This window comes from Natrix helvetica (assembly GCF_964273705.1).
Source record: "Natrix helvetica genome assembly, chromosome: 1".
NCBI lineage: Eukaryota > Metazoa > Chordata > Lepidosauria > Squamata > Natricidae > Natrix > Natrix helvetica.
Genome location: NC_138548.1, coordinates 276,853,708 through 276,871,497, shown reverse-complemented (window position 1 = coordinate 276,871,497; position 17,790 = coordinate 276,853,708). Strand labels below are relative to the sequence as shown.

The following is a 17,790-nucleotide window of genomic DNA, read 5'->3' as shown; positions in this document are numbered from 1 at the left end:
GCTGTTCCTCCTCCTCCTCCTCCTCCCTCTCCCCTGTACGGGGAAGCCGAGAGACGTCAGGCCGGACCGGAGATTAGCAGGCGCTTTAAGTGGATTAGAAAGCAGCAGAGGCAAAGAGAAGAGAGGAGAGGCGAGAAGTTGGCGGAGCAGGCGCCGCTTTGCGAGTTGCTTTCAGCCGGCTGCCCAGGCGCGCCTCTCTCGTCCGGCTTTCCTTTCTGGCTTGAAGAGCCCCGCCATGCCCCAGACAGTGGCTCTCAACGGTCCTTCGCCATGGGGGTTCCGCCTGGTCGGAGGGAAAGATTTTAGCACTCCGCTGACTATTTCCCGGGTAAGTGTGAGGGAAAGCCGCGTCTCTCCCTCTGCGCGCCGGCGGGGGATGGATGGAGGTTGGAGAAGCGCCTCAGGCGACCGAAGCGGGAATTGGCACTTTTCGGCACTCGCGGCGTTATGCCGTCTTGGGCAGACTGGTATTTGGGGGGGGGGGGGGGGGGGAGGAAAAAAAGAAAAAGAAAGCTCGCAGGCCCAGATGCCAGGAAAGCACGTTTGTACCCGCCTGGTTTCGTTCAAAGGTTATCAGGGGTCGGTGTGTGTGTGTGTGTGTTTTTTAAGTAGCCTTTGTCGATTAGCATCCTCAAGTCAGCACCAGGCACCATTACCGCCAGCCGGTGGCAACCTGGAAAGCCCCAGCCAGCCGGTCAGCCCGCCAAAGAGAAAAGCGGCGATGCACTTCAAAGGCCCTCCGGGGCTCTTCTTGTCGACCCTGCGGGAGGCACTTGTTACAGGCCAGCCAACTCGGCGATCTGGCGCTCCCGCCGTGGCGGCTTTTCGTCCCTATGAGGGCGAACAACCGGGCGATGAAACAGGAGGGCGCCGGAGTGTTCACGCCCCTGCGCGAGAGAAAAGATGCTTGGCGTGCGGTTTTAGCCAGATTCCCCCTGATTTGGATGCTGAAAAGATCTGCAAGGCGCTGAACTTTGGGGCAGTTCCTTGTTTGTTTGTTTGTTTGTTTGTTTGTTTGTTTGTTTATTCATTCATTCATTCATTCATTCATTCACTTACTTACTTACTTACTTACTTACTTACTTACTTACTTACTTACTTACTTACGGGCAGTTATTTATTTATTTATTTATTTATTTATTTATTTATTTATTATTTATTTATTTATTTCCACTCCTGAGCCTAGGCTGGAAAGGAAGACTTTAAAAAGAGAAAGCGAGCTGCAGAGTGACTAGAAAAGGATGGGGTTAGAGTTTAACAGTACACAGTTCTTTGTGTACTGTGTTTTTTTTTTTAAAGGAATGTGCTGGCAAGTTTCTTGGAGAGAGAGAAATGAAAAGTTTTCAGGAAACGGACCCATCAATAAGTAGATTGGTAGGAAATGTTAATGCCGGGTGAAGAATTATGCTGCCTATTACACACACACACACACACACACACACAGACACACAGAGAGAGAGAGAGAGAGAGAGAGAGAGACAGACACACACACACACACACACCTTGGCTCATCACATTTGGGAAGGCAGAGAATTTCCCCCTGGACTTATTAGTCACAGAAATTATTGTCCTGCATATAATGGAATCATTTCCTAAACTGCTTTAATTTCTAATAGGCAGTTTCTAAGTGTGATTACTAAAATTATGTTTTCCCAAAAGCGGTGGAACTTGAATGTTGGGCAGTTTATAATCCTAAACATATTTAATAGGCAGTGTCAAAATTCAGTGGCATTTTCTGTTGAGAAAGATAACAGGATCACATTGCACAATTATCCATTAAAATAATTAGTGTTCATTATTAAGATGCTTAAACACATAATAAACAAGTACTGGTCATGATGTTTTGTTTGTGAAGGTTTTTTTTTTTTAAAAAAGCTTGTTCTCTCATGATGAAAGTTAAAATGAGTAAGAATAATGAATGATCTGGTCATTTTAATTTTAAATATGCATAGTTTTATAATAATAGCAACAGGATACAGCATATTATCTGGTACAGTATAGTCCGGATATTGTAGGAAAGTTACCATGTAATGCTTGAGTTCTTGATTTTAAGGAAAATGAACACTGAACAGAATCAACTGAGCGCACATATATTTGATTGCAAAAAGTGGATTTGAAAAAAGTCTGGGTAAGGATCAGTAAGAACCCCTGGCAAAAGTAGTTAATAGCAAAGGAGCTCAAAAGCAGGAGAAAGACAATAAATTACAGTCACAAACTATTCCAATGCAGAGGAAAAAATGGAGGACAGCAAAATAAGCCAGTGTGACTACATAAAAAAGTTTAAGGAAGATTTGGGTGGTGTGGGGGAGAGAAATACAGAAAATGAAAGAACCAGATCATAAAGGAAGAGCAGGTAGCCCAAAACTGTAGTGCTGATAACTGGAAAGCCAAAGCAGAAATTAGCAAAGAATGTTAAAAATAAAGCAGGAGTTCTTAAAACCTATTCAGAATAAATCACTACAATAGCTGTCCAATGAAGAAGGAAAAATGCTAATAAGTAACAAAGAAGGGACAGAGCTATTTAACTCCTGTTTTAGTTCAGTCTTCAACAAAACTATGAGTTCTACTTAGGAAGAGCAGAATGAAAGGGCAGGTTTTAGACTGACAGCAACATTATTAAAAAATCCCTTTGAGTTTAACTTTAGGATTAGAGTAATGATATGATTCAGTACTGTATTAAAGGAAGTAGCTGATGGTCTGGTTGAACTCTTATCTATTATATTTGAGGATTCTTGGAGAATGGATGCTGCCAAGCGACTGGAGAAGAGAATTATTGACCATGACTTTAAAAAGGATCAAAAGATCCTTTTTAAAGATCCTTATAGCAAACTACAAACCAGTTTGACATTGATACTTGGGAAGATTCTAGAACTCATCAAGAGTTAGATCAACAATTTAGAACCAATCATGAAGAGATGGATCTACACTATAACCCACATAGAAAACAATGCAGTAACTACCAGGAGCAGTGATTTGTTGAGAACAAATTGTGGCAGATTAATTTTAACTTTTTGTTTTTAGATCAGACATGCTGGGTAGTGCAGCAATCAAGTAATTGCTTAACAATATGGTTTGAAAATCATATATAGATTGCAAGACATCAATGGCTCATTGCCAAATTGGAGAAAATTAGTGGGTGTGGTAACATAAAAATATTTTAGGTAACCTACTTTTCAATATTTTATTATTTATTTACTTACGTTATTTATATAGCCACCCTTCCCACAAACACATATCTCTGGGTTGAGTACAACACAACAGTTAAAAGCTCCACACGAATCTAAAACCAACAAACCAAAATAAAATAAACATAAAGTAATCATGCAAAATAAATAAAACAAACAAATAAAACCCCAGAAACCAGGAGAGCAAACATTGCTTGCACCCTGGGATCCCCAAGGCTGATGAAAAAAGCATGTTTCAAAGACCTTCTTGAAGAACCTCAACTGGGGGGGGGGGGGAGAGGTGGGGAATGATGTTCCAGAGAGTGGAGGCCACAGCAGAAAAGGGGTTTGCCAGCTGGAATTTGTTAGGAGATGGGACTCACAGCATACTCCTTCTGCCTGATTCACTGATTGAGAATGTAGAAGAAAAGTTTATTAAATATGCATATGGTATAAAGTACCCTAGAAGAGATTAATGACATTTCAAACAAACCTGATAATTTGTAGAAATGGACAGAAAGTAATGGAACAATATTTAATAATGCCAATAATGAGTCCCTCCGGGGAGAGGGGCCGGTCTAGAAATCTAAATAATAATAATAATAATAATAATAATAATAATAATAATAATAATAATAATAATAATAATAATAATAATAATAATAATAATAATAAAAATAAAAATAAAAATAAAAATCACCATCAGTCAAATGCAAAAAGCTGCACTGCTTGGATCTGCACGTATATTACGAAAATACGTTACGACGTCCTAGGCCCCTGGGTGGGGCCCGACTAGTAATCAATGCCAAATCCGGCGAATCAACTGGCCGCTGTGATACAATCGTATAATAACAACAAGGGCAAACTTAGGGAAAGAGAATCAAATCTGTGTAGTAGTTGATTATACAGGTACTCCTTGACTTATGACTGTGAGGGATCCTGCCCATTACAGTCATATGTCATAGCAGTCATTAAACGAGGTATCTATGTGATTGCCATGCTTAATGACCACAATTTCTGCTCTCCCTATTACGGTCATTAAGCAGAGCCCAAGGTGCCTCTGGTGGTGAAAGCCCTAGAAGGCCTAGTGTGGGTGCAGGTCTGCACTATGTGGTCATTAGGATGACCACATAAATGCCTTAATGGCATTAATTCATTCCTAATGCTATAGGTAGTCCTCGACTTTCAACAGTATATTTAGTGACCATTCAAAGTTACAACAGCACTGAAAAAACTTGATTTATGACCACTTATGACTATTGCAGTATCCCCAGGGTCATGTGATTTATATTCAAATACTTGAAAACTGACTCAAAGTTATGACGGTTTCAGTGTCCTTTTGCAACCTTCTGACAAAGTCATTGCGGAAACCAGATTCACTTAATAACAGTGTTACTAATTTAACAACTGCAATGATTCAGCTAGCAAACATGACAAGAAAAGTTGAATAATGGGGCAAAACACACCAAATTCTCACTTAGCAACATAAATTTTGGGTTCAATTGTGGTCGCAAGTCAAGGACTACCTATATATTCAATTTCTTATTCATTTGGAAAGACAAAAATGTGACTTGTGATAATCTAGACAACTCCATTCCGGTGTGGGATTGAATTTTACTTTCAGTAACCCAGAGAGAGAAAACATGACAGATCTGAGCATGTCACAGTTGTCACATGCTACAGATATTTTAATACAAAGTTGATGTTAATTAGAAATGAAAGAAAAATAGTTATTTTGAAGGATCATTTTAATCTGTAATAAAAAAAAAACCTTCTTTGACTTTTCCCCCCTCAGAAAATACTTTGTAAAATGCCAGAACTAAGCTACTCCATAAATACAGTTCCATAAATATTACCTGTCTATGTGTCCCAATGAACAAAGCTCAGTTTTTGTTTGAACAGCAAAGTTGGAGATGATTGCAAATTCTGCTGAAGTAATTAGTGATAACGAAGAACCAGGTATCAGTTTAGAGAAAATTGTTGAGCGCTGAATGAATGTGTGTGGGATATTTTGCTAGAATGGATGAGGGAGAAGGTGCCAAGGTACCATTTGTAGATCCAAAGATGAATGATATTGTTGACAGCTTGATGAATTATGAGCTCAGAAGACTATTTCCAATACACTATTTTACCCATGTCTACTCATCTGGATACATGGCAATGAAATGAATATGAATCTAAAAATACGATTAATTTTATTGCATATAATCAAAGGGAAGTAATGAAAGATGTAAGAATGGCAAGTAATGTAATAAGGTCTCATAGTATCTGAGAATATTTGCACTTTGTCTTAATATGCTTAATGTAGCAAAACTATATGAATTTTGGATCTTTCGGTATCTTAGGTCTGAAAAGAACTGTTTTTCTCTTTGAAGATAAATGCTTTGTTTATATTACTTGTGATTGGTTGTCAAACCATTGCACAGACAAAACAGTTAAGGGTGTTTTCCCATCTGCAAATAACTCTGTTAGAAGAATTCACTGCAGCAAGTTTTAAAAAAAAGATAAATAAAAGAAAAGGAAAAATGAAAATTTTCAGAACACATATAACAAGTAATTAACTTGGATTTTTATTTGGAAAGGCTACTGTATGTATTTTTAATTTAGATAGGCTTTTCCCCTTAAATTCTCATTGTTTTAAATTGAGATTTTAACAGCAGAAATTATTGTAGTAGATAAATATATGGCAGTGTACAGATGAGGAACAAGTAAAATTATAAATTACTTCAACATACTTTATTTGTTTTAGAAAATTTACTGCCTTTCTTTTGTTCCTACCATTCATTATGGAATCTATCTCATTTAAGGCTACTAGATTTGAATACCAAAAAACCAGAGGACAACTATATAGAAGCAGAAATCTATGGGTATTTTAGATCTCTGGTATCATGTAATTATCATCTACATTTCCACAATCCAGACATAGTATCCTAAACTCTTCCATAGAAACTTCACTTAAGAACTTACATTGTGTTTGAAAGCAAATTAAGAAAGTGTTTAACGAAGCTTATTCAGAAATAGGTGAGCAAATCCATTTTTCTTTTGGTTACTTTTTAATCTTTTTAATATTAAACTTGCATTGGAACATTTGTAACAATAAAATCTTCATGAAAATAAAATCTTCTGAATATATGCTTGTAAATACTTGCATTTTCTCTATCTCTTGTACATGCACTGTTATTACATAGGCAAACAATTTATTTGGCTTTATATATATATATATATAAAGGAATTCCCTCATAAAACTGAGGGAAAAATCTATTTTTAAATTTCAGCTACATTTTATTCATATATTACTTTGGGAGGTTGATTAGGTAATTGCACTAACATGCTAACTAAATGAGTTTCTACACTGTCATGAAGTGTTGTTAGAGAAGAATTCAGTCATGCTTGTTTTAAATTCTATTGCTCTGACATGTTTCTGTGAGTTTTCCCTGAGACAGTGGTTCAAGAATCCACACTGTTCTGCAAAAGGCAACAAAATTACAAGCCTCAAAACCTGCTAGGAATGAGAATAATGTCATGGCGAACTGGAGAAAAATTAGAGCCTACTATTTATGCATTTGCTTGATAAATTGACTACAGTTTCTCCCTAAAGTACTTGGAGAGTAAGTAAGCAGCCAGTCTAGAACCTAAGAGAAGATTTCACACTAAACAATATATATATTTTAATGGTAACTTTTATGCTAGATTTCCTTCAGTGGTTCCTTGTTCCTGCTTCTTTTTACATTTGTTGCTTTCTTTAGAGTAGTCACCATGTAATAACAACGTTTTGTTTTAAGGTTATCCATTTATATGGATATTTTTCAAATTTGGCAAGTTTCAGATGTGTTGACTCTGGGGAATTCTAGGAGCTGAACTCCATACATCCTAGAGTTGCCATGTTTGAAAAAGACTGATTTATATATTTTTGTATGAAATAGTTGTAATATTAGGCTGATTTATGATCAAATTAATTTGGTACGATTCCCATCATTGCCACAAAAACAAAGAAAAGCTGAGAGATTAAAAACTAATCTGTACCTGCAGTATTTTTTTTTAGCTGTCCTAATGTGCTATTTATTTTTATTTGCCTCTGTGAAAAAGATACATTTATTTGCTGCTATATGTAATTCTCTCTAATATTTAGTTCTGGTATACAACAATTCCAGCCTTTTCAATTCCTTAGAATGCCTTCTACTCCTTGTTTAGCAAAGACCAACATCTGCAGTCTCTTTATAGTATTCAGGTGTAATTAAAAGGGGAGGTATTCACTATGAAGGCAGTAGAGACCAATCTCACTCCAATAAATTGTGGCTGAGATGTCAATTAAACCAGTTGTGTCTAAGTATGGAATTGAAATATCTGGACAACTGAGGCCTGGTGTATGCTACCATTTGCACAGCCTGCAGACATAATGTCATAAATGGCAGGGCTCCTCTCCTTCACTTAGGTATTTTTACTAACTCCTGGATAATACAAGTATCTTAAAATCATTAGAAATTGTATACTAGTCACGGTGGTAAGGAGTCAGTATCTCTGTAGTCTACATGTGGTTAAATAAAGATGACAACTTTGGACTTGAATTTGAGTTATTATTCACAGTGCAAACATCTGTTAAGTATGTGCCCCACCTCTAGAAATGATCCATTAAATCCTGCATTACAACTGTAATCTCTTAGCAAGGAGATGCAGCTCTGTCTTATTCAGGTTTATTCAAACATTTTTATATACATTTCTGTCATGTTGAAAAATATTAGTCTTGCATATTTTAATGGGTTTTTCCAAATATTTAAGATTGTAGTCCTTCAAAGTTTGTTTCTGTGGCTGAGATTTTAGAGAGTTATCAGGTAATAATTTCATTAAAGAAGTGTAGAAGATAGAAGAAGTATTTTGCTATGATTCACATCACAGTTTGATATCTGTAATTGCTGTTATTCATTTCACTTAGAAAATTATTCAAGCGATTTCATTAAAAAATTGCATTAATTACATTAAGCCAATAGACCAAATAGTAAACAAAAAATATTTTACAAACCTAATGCACAGTTGTAAGATGCTATATCATTAATTGCATTTCAGGGATAGCAGACACCAAATAACAGTAGGAAAAGGAATTACATACTAAGAAGGAATTAAGTAGCTAACCAATGGAATATTATATGTTATTGTCATAGGTAGAAATGTGAGTGAATGTTAATTTTTTTAGTGATAAAATTGTAGGAAATTAATTGCATGGGTGCTTCTGTAAAAGCATGTGCACTAAATTTGGTGTATTGCCTCTCCCCCTTCCCTCCCGTAGTGAGTATATGAGGAGAAAATTGGAAATAACCATAACTGTTTCAATTAATCATAAGTTGTTATACCCAAACTGGAATATTATATTTTATTGAAATAAGCCCCCCCCCTCATCTATATATCTATCCATCCTCCATCCATCTCTCTTTCTCTGTTCTATCCATCCATGCATCTCTGCTGCACGCTCTCTCTCTCTCATCTATATATCCCTCCATCCATCCATCCATCCATCCATCCATCCATCCATCTCTCTCTCTATTCTATCTATCCATCCATCCATCCATCCATCTTCCTATCACTGTCTGTCTGTCTGTCTGTCTGTCTATCTATCTATCTATCTATCTATCTATCTATCTATCTATCTATCTCTAATGTATATATCCATCCATCCATCTCTCTATCGCTGTCTCTATGTCTGTCTGTCTGTCTGTCTGTCTATATCCATCCATCCCTGTCTGTGTCTGTCTGTGTGTCTGTCTATCTCTCTCTATTTATCTCCCCCCCTCTCTCTCCCATCCACCTGCCTGCCTGCCCACCTGCCTGCCTGCTGCCTACCTACCAGCCTAGCTTCAGGCAGCCTCACAAGGCCTTGTGCCAAGGCCAACCAAAAAGTGGCCAGAACATATGAGAACATGAGGAAATCTCTGTGCAAAGGCTTTCCTGGCCATAGCTTCCATCTTTGAGATTGCCAAGTGGGATAGTACAAAAAGTGGAAGATCCCCTGTAACAGGAGTAAATAATACCCGTGGCCACTTGGTCTTATTAGATCAAATCTAACCTGTTCCTCCCTGTCTCCTTCAAGAGCTTCCATTAATTAATTACACATTAATTGCACTACTTGGTCATCAATGATTGAGGGATATCACTGTAAATCATCAGCCTGTCAATGATACTCAGAATCCCAACCAATGACTTCTTCCAGTGGGTTCATATGGGGGAGAGGAGAGAATGCCAAGCACTAAATCAGCCTTAATTCGGGCCTTTGGGTTCAACCTCTCTGCTCCTCCAAAGACCATCTAAAACTTGCTGTGAAGAAAGGAGGAGAAACACAGCAACATCATGCTTCTCGTTCCAGATAGCTGGCCCAGAAGGATACCATAAAATTTGTGGAAGTTTCAATAGCTGAAGATAATGTTAAGAATGTTTTGTTTTAATGTAGGTAGAATGACAAAATATCAAAAATAAAAGTTAATTTTTCCAGTTCCTTTCTTTGCCTGTGTTAAGAAGTATTTGGGAGGGCTCTTAGATTTGCTCTTTTACAGCTAAAATATAGTTTAGTTTTATCATACAACCTGAATTTTGTGACTGAATCTTGTTTGCAGTTTCATAATTTGGCACAAAGGGGGAACCTTTCAATCTAAGATACCACAGATATATCACTGAATATTATTCCCCTAGCTTAACCATCTCCACTTAACACACTGTGAATTTGCTGTAGAAAACCCAAGTTACTTTGAATATCGTCACAGTGGGCTGGTGGTATTCAAGGGAGAAAAGGTTGTTTTAAATTTATTTCATTTTGGACATAATTGTAAAATATTATTTGTTTATTCACTCCATAATGTTTTGGCACACAGATAATTAATTAGAGCCATTTTAATGTCATGCCTCTTATTAATTACTTCAATTAGTTTATCGTACCGGCAATCCAGAAGTAGAAATCAGGCGGTAGAAATTATTTATAATCTTTTCATTCCAAGTCTGACCTTGGTGGAAATCTAACAAAATAAATCTCCCACACCCTAAACACTTTCTGTCTTTGCCAGGCTGGATGAAACAAAAACATTCAAGCTACTTGGGAGAATTTACACCATTTTGCAATGTTAGTATAATGACATCAGCATTTTTTTTTAAAAAAAGTTTAAACTATTGTTTTCCTGATACAGGTGTACCTAGCTAATGTGGAAATAAAGATATACAAACATAGGAGGATCAAACGTGAGATTTAAAAAGCCCTACTTATACTTAAGAAACCTATTTTTCAAGTTGATTACAATAATTTAATATTTCTAAAATGAAAGCAGTTAAAACTATACTCTTTCATAATAAACTGTTGCTGATTATCAACCCTAGAAAATAACTTTTGAAAGAATGACCAGATAATTTACCGAAAATTTTGTGCAACAAAGCAGATTGGTCCGTGACCAATCTGTTGGGAGATTTGGGGCCCATCTCTTTCTCTCTCTCTCTCAGCCCAACCCACCTCATAAGGTTGTTATTGTGGAGAAAATAGGAGGAGGGAGGTATAGTAGATATAGGACTAGAAGAGTATAGTAGATATAGAAGAAGAGTATAGTAGATATAGGACTAGAAGAGTATAGTAGATATAGAAGAAGAGTATAGTAGATATAGGACTAGAAGAGTATAGTAGATATAGAAGAAGAGTATAGTAGATATAGGACTAGAACAGTGTTTCCCAACCTTGGCAACTTGAAGATGTCTGGACTTCAACTCCCAGAATTCCCCAGCCAGTGAATGCTGGCTGGGGAATTCTGGGAGTTGAAGTCAAGACATCTTCAAGTTGCCAAGGTTGGGAAACACTGGACTAGAAGACCTCCAACGTCCCTTCCAACTCTACTATTGTATTATTGTATTATTATTGTATTATTGTATATGTTTGCTGCCTTGAGTTATTCATAAAAATAATAAAAGTGGGAATACAAATAAATTAAATAAATGTGATCATTCATGCTTAATAAAGTTGCTTCTTGAGAATGGAGAAATAGTGAATATCTTGATGCTTAAGGGGAGCAGTGCATATCTTAAGTGTGTATATTGCATGGGGTGTGAGTGATTTGCCTGTTTCTCCTTTCAACGTGGATGGATGACATGAGAGGTATTTTATTTATGTGGTTAAGTGTACTACTCTAAATAATCCGATGTGCCTTCTATGGAGTTATCATTTTGTGCTTTGCTGAGACAATGCATTTACTATTGCTGTTTTACTTCTGTCTTGAAGCATATTCTTGGTCAAATGATCTCTGAATATGTTTGTATTGCCTTCTGTGAACTTGGTGTTGAACCCAATCCTATCCCCAAAAACATTTTCAAAAGGAATTTTTGGGTTTGGGATCTCTGCCACATACTGAATGGCACGGACAATAGCTGATTTTTCTAAAGTACAATTTTACCTTCTGGGAAATTGATATTCTCCAGAAGCAAAAGTTTCTTAGAACTCACTCACTGAAAGAGTTAACATTTGCTGTAATCACCGCAGAAGAGGAAATGGTCAGTAGTGTCCATCTTAGGTGGTTTGCTTAGCTTCTGTGTTGGCTTCTCTTATCCCTTCCCCATCCAGAAGCCAAGTGGGTTGCTGGAGGAGGAATAAGTTTTTCATCAGGGGATGACAGGAATAAATATGCCAAGCCCTATTTTGTTTTGTTTTCTCTCTTTGCTAATGAGATAATTCAATTCCTTTTGGCTAGCAGCAATATTTCATAACTAGAACCATACTGTTTAGATGCAAGCTCTAGCACTCTCTGGAGTGGATGTTTTTTTTTTTTTTACTACGAATATAAAGGAAATGTGTCAGTTTCCAGAGGACAGTTTTCAGAAATCCACACAGCAACCAAAGGCATCCTGCTGAAACACAATCGTTCTATTTTCTAAGGTTCCTGACTGGAAAAAGAAGTTGTGGGTGTTTTCAAATTTCAAAACAATATTTCAATGTTCACCTTTCCTTAATGGAACCAAGGCAATTTTTGGGAAGTACAGTGTTTACTGTTGTTTTCATTTCTCCATTCAAGCAAAAGCTGTCATTTAAACAGACTATCATTTACATTTTTCTAAACCAATTCTGACTTAGTAAATACCGGCTTCTCTTTTTTTTTGTAGGAAAATGGGATTAGTTTTGCTGTCCTATTTTTATTCTCTCTAACACAACAAAATGTAAAAGAGCCTCTCCATCCTTCATCAGAATAATTCTCTCAAAACTGAACAGAGTAGGACTGGATTTAGTGGAGGAGGGTAGGGAAGTAGCTGGCAAAAATGATAAAAGTCTAAAGTGATTTAGATCTTGACCTGGCTTGGGACTATAAAGGGAAAGTTTTCTCTTCCTCCTCCTGCATCTTTTAGGGAGAAGCAGCTGGACAGATTGCTGCAAACTCATAAGTCCTGCTGTCTCCTGGTTGGGTGACCCAGAGAAAACTGGCTATTAAATCCCAAACTTGCTTTGCCCCACCAACTTTTCCCAATCTCCAGTGGCAGCAGTAAGGCACTTGTGAGACTAAAGTCAGGTTTTATCTGAACTTCCTTAAACTTTCTAGAGAAGAAAAATACGTCTTTCTTCTATGGCCATTGTTGATCCTTTTGTTCCTGATTGCTTGGAACAATAATTAATAGGGAAAATGTTGGGGGTCATGGTTACAAAAATACTGTACAAAAATCACTATGATTAAATGAATTGAAATCTGAAGATAAAAGAAAGAGTCTTCCTGCCTAAGCCACCACAATTGAACCCATGAGTGAGGCAAGATTACATGAAATATATTATGTTCAGACTATGAACCAGGCAAACTCTGAATATAATCTTCTTTTCCCATTCACAATGTCAGTTATCAATCTGAATATAGACATCATGCAAACATTGAAAAGGGGGACAGCCTTGGATGAAGGCATCGACTTTAGCAATCCAGAAACAAGAGTAACATTGTCTCTTGAATGCTGTTACTTCGTTCAACTTTTACAAACACAATAGAAAGTTTTAAACTTTGGAAAATATTCCAGTCCTGCCAAAAAAAATAAACTGGAGTATCCAAGGTATTCTGTACTGAGTCACTTCATTCATATTATGTAAAAAGGTCAATTTAAATCATCCTTTGGAAGACAGGAGTGGCTTTTCATGTCCCACCCTAAAGAAATTAACTCGTTTGCCAAAACAATTCAGCTATTGTTTGTGAAGGTGACATATAATTGAATATTATCAATGAGTATTATTGACTACAATATGTACAAATATTGTTTTGATTCAGCTTTCCCCTAATTGATGGTGTCAGTTTTCCCAATTTCTAGCAAGGCTGCTTTAATTCAACTTAGTTGTATAATCTTTTAAAAGTAATATGTTTTTCTCCTTTGTCTGTATTAAGCCATTGCCAGGTCTTAATGGAAACAACATTAAACTAAATAAGCTTTTTCTTTTTTTTCTTTTTTTAAGAAAATATATTATAACAAAGGCTGATTTATCTGCCTAGAAGCATATGGAACACTATAGAAGAAACACAAGAATGGTTAGTTAAACCTCTGCATAGCCCTGGGAAGGAAGAGAAGATGAGAAAGAAACTAAAGATAACTACACTTTGATGGTCTTTAGTATAAGAGGGAAATTCTGTGAGACATTCAGTAGCAGAATTCCAGTAGTCTTGGAGTAATTTATTTCTTCAGCTGGCCTACCTAAAAGGGTAGATTATATAAGTGTTAAAATCTAGTAATTTAGAAATGGATAATACCATTTATTTAATACCCCTCCCTTCCTATGCATTTTTTAAAAGGTATATTTATCTCAAAATCAGAATAAATTTCCTGACAAACAACTATATAATCTTGTTCAGTAATCAGTCATGTCCCATCTGAAGGCAAAAAAAATAAAGTTTTTGTTCAAATTCTTGGAGTCCTTACCTTATTGGGACAGAGGGCAGCTTCGGGGGGGGGGGGGGAGATTTATGAACAGCAAATAGATACCTAGGAAGGACTTATATTTAAAACTATGCACATCTTCCAAACTAGACTAGAAAAGTTGGGTTTTCTTTATTATATTGCAAAGCAATTTTATTATTTGGATATGGGAATTGCCATGGGAGAGTGTAATTAATGTAGTAATCTGAATGAAATGGATCAGTAATACTTATAGAGTAGTTCTGGAATAATCTTACATAAATTGAAATCTTGCATTATAGCAAGACTGTTTAATCAATCAAGACTACTGAGGGAAAAAGGAGGGTCAAGAGGCATTTGGGAGAAGTTCAGTGTTGCAGAAAGTGATAAATCTTTAGGAATTAACCACACATACCCAAAGGCCACAAAGTTCTGGTGGTTGTTGTCAAGGGCTACCATGTCATAAACAAATTTAGACAAATAATGGATAGCAGAGATACAGAAAACCTTCTTTGTTCCATTTGTTTGTTGATCCAGATTATTATAGTCGAAATATGGTCACCCTAAACTGGGCAGGTTAACAGGAAAGTAGTAGAAGTGTAACACATGCCATAATGTATTAGTTAAATTGAAAGTAATAATAAATTAACAGGTTATTTTACAAAGGCGCTTAAATTGGGCCTCTTCATGAGTTTGGAGCTCAGATTAGACAGGGCTACTTTGTCTGCTACAAAAATCTTAATGAGCTCTAGATAACAGAAGAGAGTTTGAGTTTTTTGAATTTGTTGTCAGGTAAATGTTTGCAGCCCAGAAATGGTAGATCTGGTATAGAATGGATTTGTGTCAATACTTTTACAGTCTTTCAGCTATAACATTGGCTTAGCTATGTTATTATTCCCAATATAATATTATTTAACATAATAAAGAAGAATCAAGAGAGAGAAATCACACCTGGGTACTGTGTCCCATCAGATTCTGAAAGACAGTAATGACTTCGTACAATTCTCCCTCTCTCTTTTTTAATTAAAAAAGAAAGCTCTTTCTGTGCCTTAATGAAAAATAAATAGTATATACTGAAGAAATATCGTCATCTCTGATCCTCATGAAGCAACATGTTCTTTATTTAAAAAAACAATTGGAGATGATGAAAATATTTACATATTAAACACACCTTGAGAAACAAGATTGTAGTTGCAATAAAATATTATATTTAATGGGGAAGATATGATTAAAACCATCAGAGCATTTTCTCATTAGATAATGCCAACTATCTAGAGTTTATGTTTTCATGACAAGTTAACAAAAGTAATAACAGAAGTTGTGCAGGAGTGTTGAGGAAACTTCTGGAATAAATATTGTCCTTGCCAACTTACTCCTCTCCAACTAAAAATTACATAAGCTACAGCAGTGTTTTTCAACCTTAGCAACTTTAAGATATGTGGACTTCAAGTCCCAGAATTCCCCAGACAGCATGCTGAATATACAATCCCAAATCTTGGAGGATATTAGATTGAGGAGGTAAATCAATGCACACATATACTTACTAGCCACTGACTTATTGTTAAGGTCAGCTGTATATGTGGAATTCATTTTTTTTAAATATCAGTGTAATCAATGCTTACTGAAGGATTTTGTTTTGTTTTAAAATGCATTTTAGTTGCACTACAAATATTGTCAGTATCTACCATTAGTCACATTCAAACAAAGTAACAGTCTGTGCGAGATCTTGGCATTAAGACAAAACACCAGGGAAAATGCTGCAGAGTTTAATAAACAGCATGATATTTCATGTGTGACTGGCAAGTGACAAGCTATTTGAGTACTAGCCAAGCAAAGCTGTTGGGGAAGATAACACCTCAGCAGGAAGTTATTAGTATGGCTTCCATAATGTTGACTGCTTCTTTTAATTGCAGAAATATTTTGCCATTTATTGCTTGGTATCAAAGAACTGATCCATGTCACGAAGCACTGAAACTTGGGATAAAAGGCTGGACATTTCCAAGAGTCAAATATACTTAGGGCCAGATTTTAGAACTTGTTGAATGCTGAGTTAAAAATGTTGATTTCAGAATTGTTATCAGTTCTCAAGAATTCTTTTTATTAAGTTACAAATGTAAAAATCACATTTGGTTTCTAAAAGGGCAAATATTTAGAAACTATGAAGAATATTTACATACTTAATTTTGATCTGCCTATTGAAAAAGAAGGTATTTTATTACTACGAAATATGAATTTTATTCATGTACAACATTAAACCAGAAATCATAGTTTGTTGAATAAGTCATACTGGCATGTTTAAAAATATTGCCAAAGTATAATTTGAAAAACTAAGCAACTAAATTGGAAACAAAGCCACAAAAACAAAGTAATTTACTTCAGGTATGAATCTCTGGTCATGGTGTGAAATATGACTTTCAGACATCTGTCTTTGGGGAAACTGAGAGGAAAAAATATTAATTATTGATAAATTCTGAAAAAGGTGTATGGTGCTGTTTTCTATTACCAGTAATCTCCTACCAGTTCATCTTAGGAATTCGTTAGCATTTTTAGACAATTTTACACTATTTTCCAAGAATCATTGTGCTTGAATTACTTACTGAGTGCACTAATTCTCAGAGAAGTCATGTGTCAACAAGTTTATTTTCTGAAAAACAAATGTTATATTTTTGCAAATATATTGAGATAATACCAGTATATTTGATGTATATTATTTTGTGGTTTTGTTTCCAACTTAGTTAGTCAGTTTTGCAAATTAATGGATTATATTTATATTCTATTCTTCAGCAGTTCTATTCTCTGGTAAAATATGGGCAATTTCACTGAATACCATACTCAGATGTAGAAAATATGATCACATACTCTTTAACTGCCAACCATATGCCCAAGCTAGGATGTAGTATTTAGAGCCACTAATTGACAGGAGAAAGCCAAGTGTGATATACAGTAGTGCTTAAGACAACAGGCTATAAGTCAGGACCCTGTGAGTTCTAGTCCCACCTTAGGCAGCTGGCTGATCTTGGGCCAGTCACCCTCAGCCTAGGAAGTAGAAGGCAATAGCAAATCATTTTTGAAATCTTGCCAAGAAAATTGCAGGGACTTATTTAGGCAGTTCCAGAAGTAAATACTGACGCTAAGGCAACAACAACAGCAATGAAAAGTACAGAATAACCCACTGGGATCTTAGAATATCTCCCTCTTCCATACGTTTGTCCTTTGAGGGACAGATCTGAGTTTTACACAATCAAAATATCATAGTTTGTAACATGACTTTCTTTTTTTCCTATAGATAAATCCAGGAAGTAAAGCTGCTCTTGCTAACCTTTGCCCAGGTGATGTCATTTTGTCAATTAATGGTGACAGCACAGAAAATATGACACATTTAGAAGCACAAAACAAGATCAAAGCTTGTCTGGATCAACTGATACTGTCTGTGAACAGGTAAATGTCTCAACTTTCTATCTCATGTTGACCTATCAAGTCTATGCACACATGTGGTTGGGCAGTTTATACCCAGTGATTGACAATCCACAGGCAAATGTTCATTGCCTAATCTCTTTGTTATATTCGTTGTGGAAGAGGGAAACTCTGATTATTGTTATTATTTATGTAACACTTTTTAGCCTGGTTTCATGGCCTGTTTTGGTGTAAAGAAATGAAAACAAATCTTGCTTATTATTTTCAATTGTTGTTGTAATCCCTTGTGAGGCAAATTAATGAATTATCATTTTAATTCTCAGCATGTGTGTATAGGCCATTAAAA

At 36.1% G+C, this 17,790-nt stretch overlaps 1 protein-coding gene across 1 annotated transcript in view; it reads left to right on the top strand.

Annotated features, from left to right (window-relative positions):
* The first annotated feature begins 39 nt into the window (after positions 1-39).
* Positions 40-17,790, top strand: part of PDLIM4 (PDZ and LIM domain 4) — an 82,633-nt gene continuing 64,882 nt past the window's right edge. Inside the window, exons 1-2 of the mRNA XM_081936670.1 lie at positions 40-328; positions 17,317-17,468. Of these exons, the coding sequence (XP_081792796.1) occupies positions 236-328; positions 17,317-17,468 (245 nt within the window). The 5' untranslated portion in view covers positions 40-235. The remainder of the gene's footprint in view (positions 329-17,316; positions 17,469-17,790) is intronic.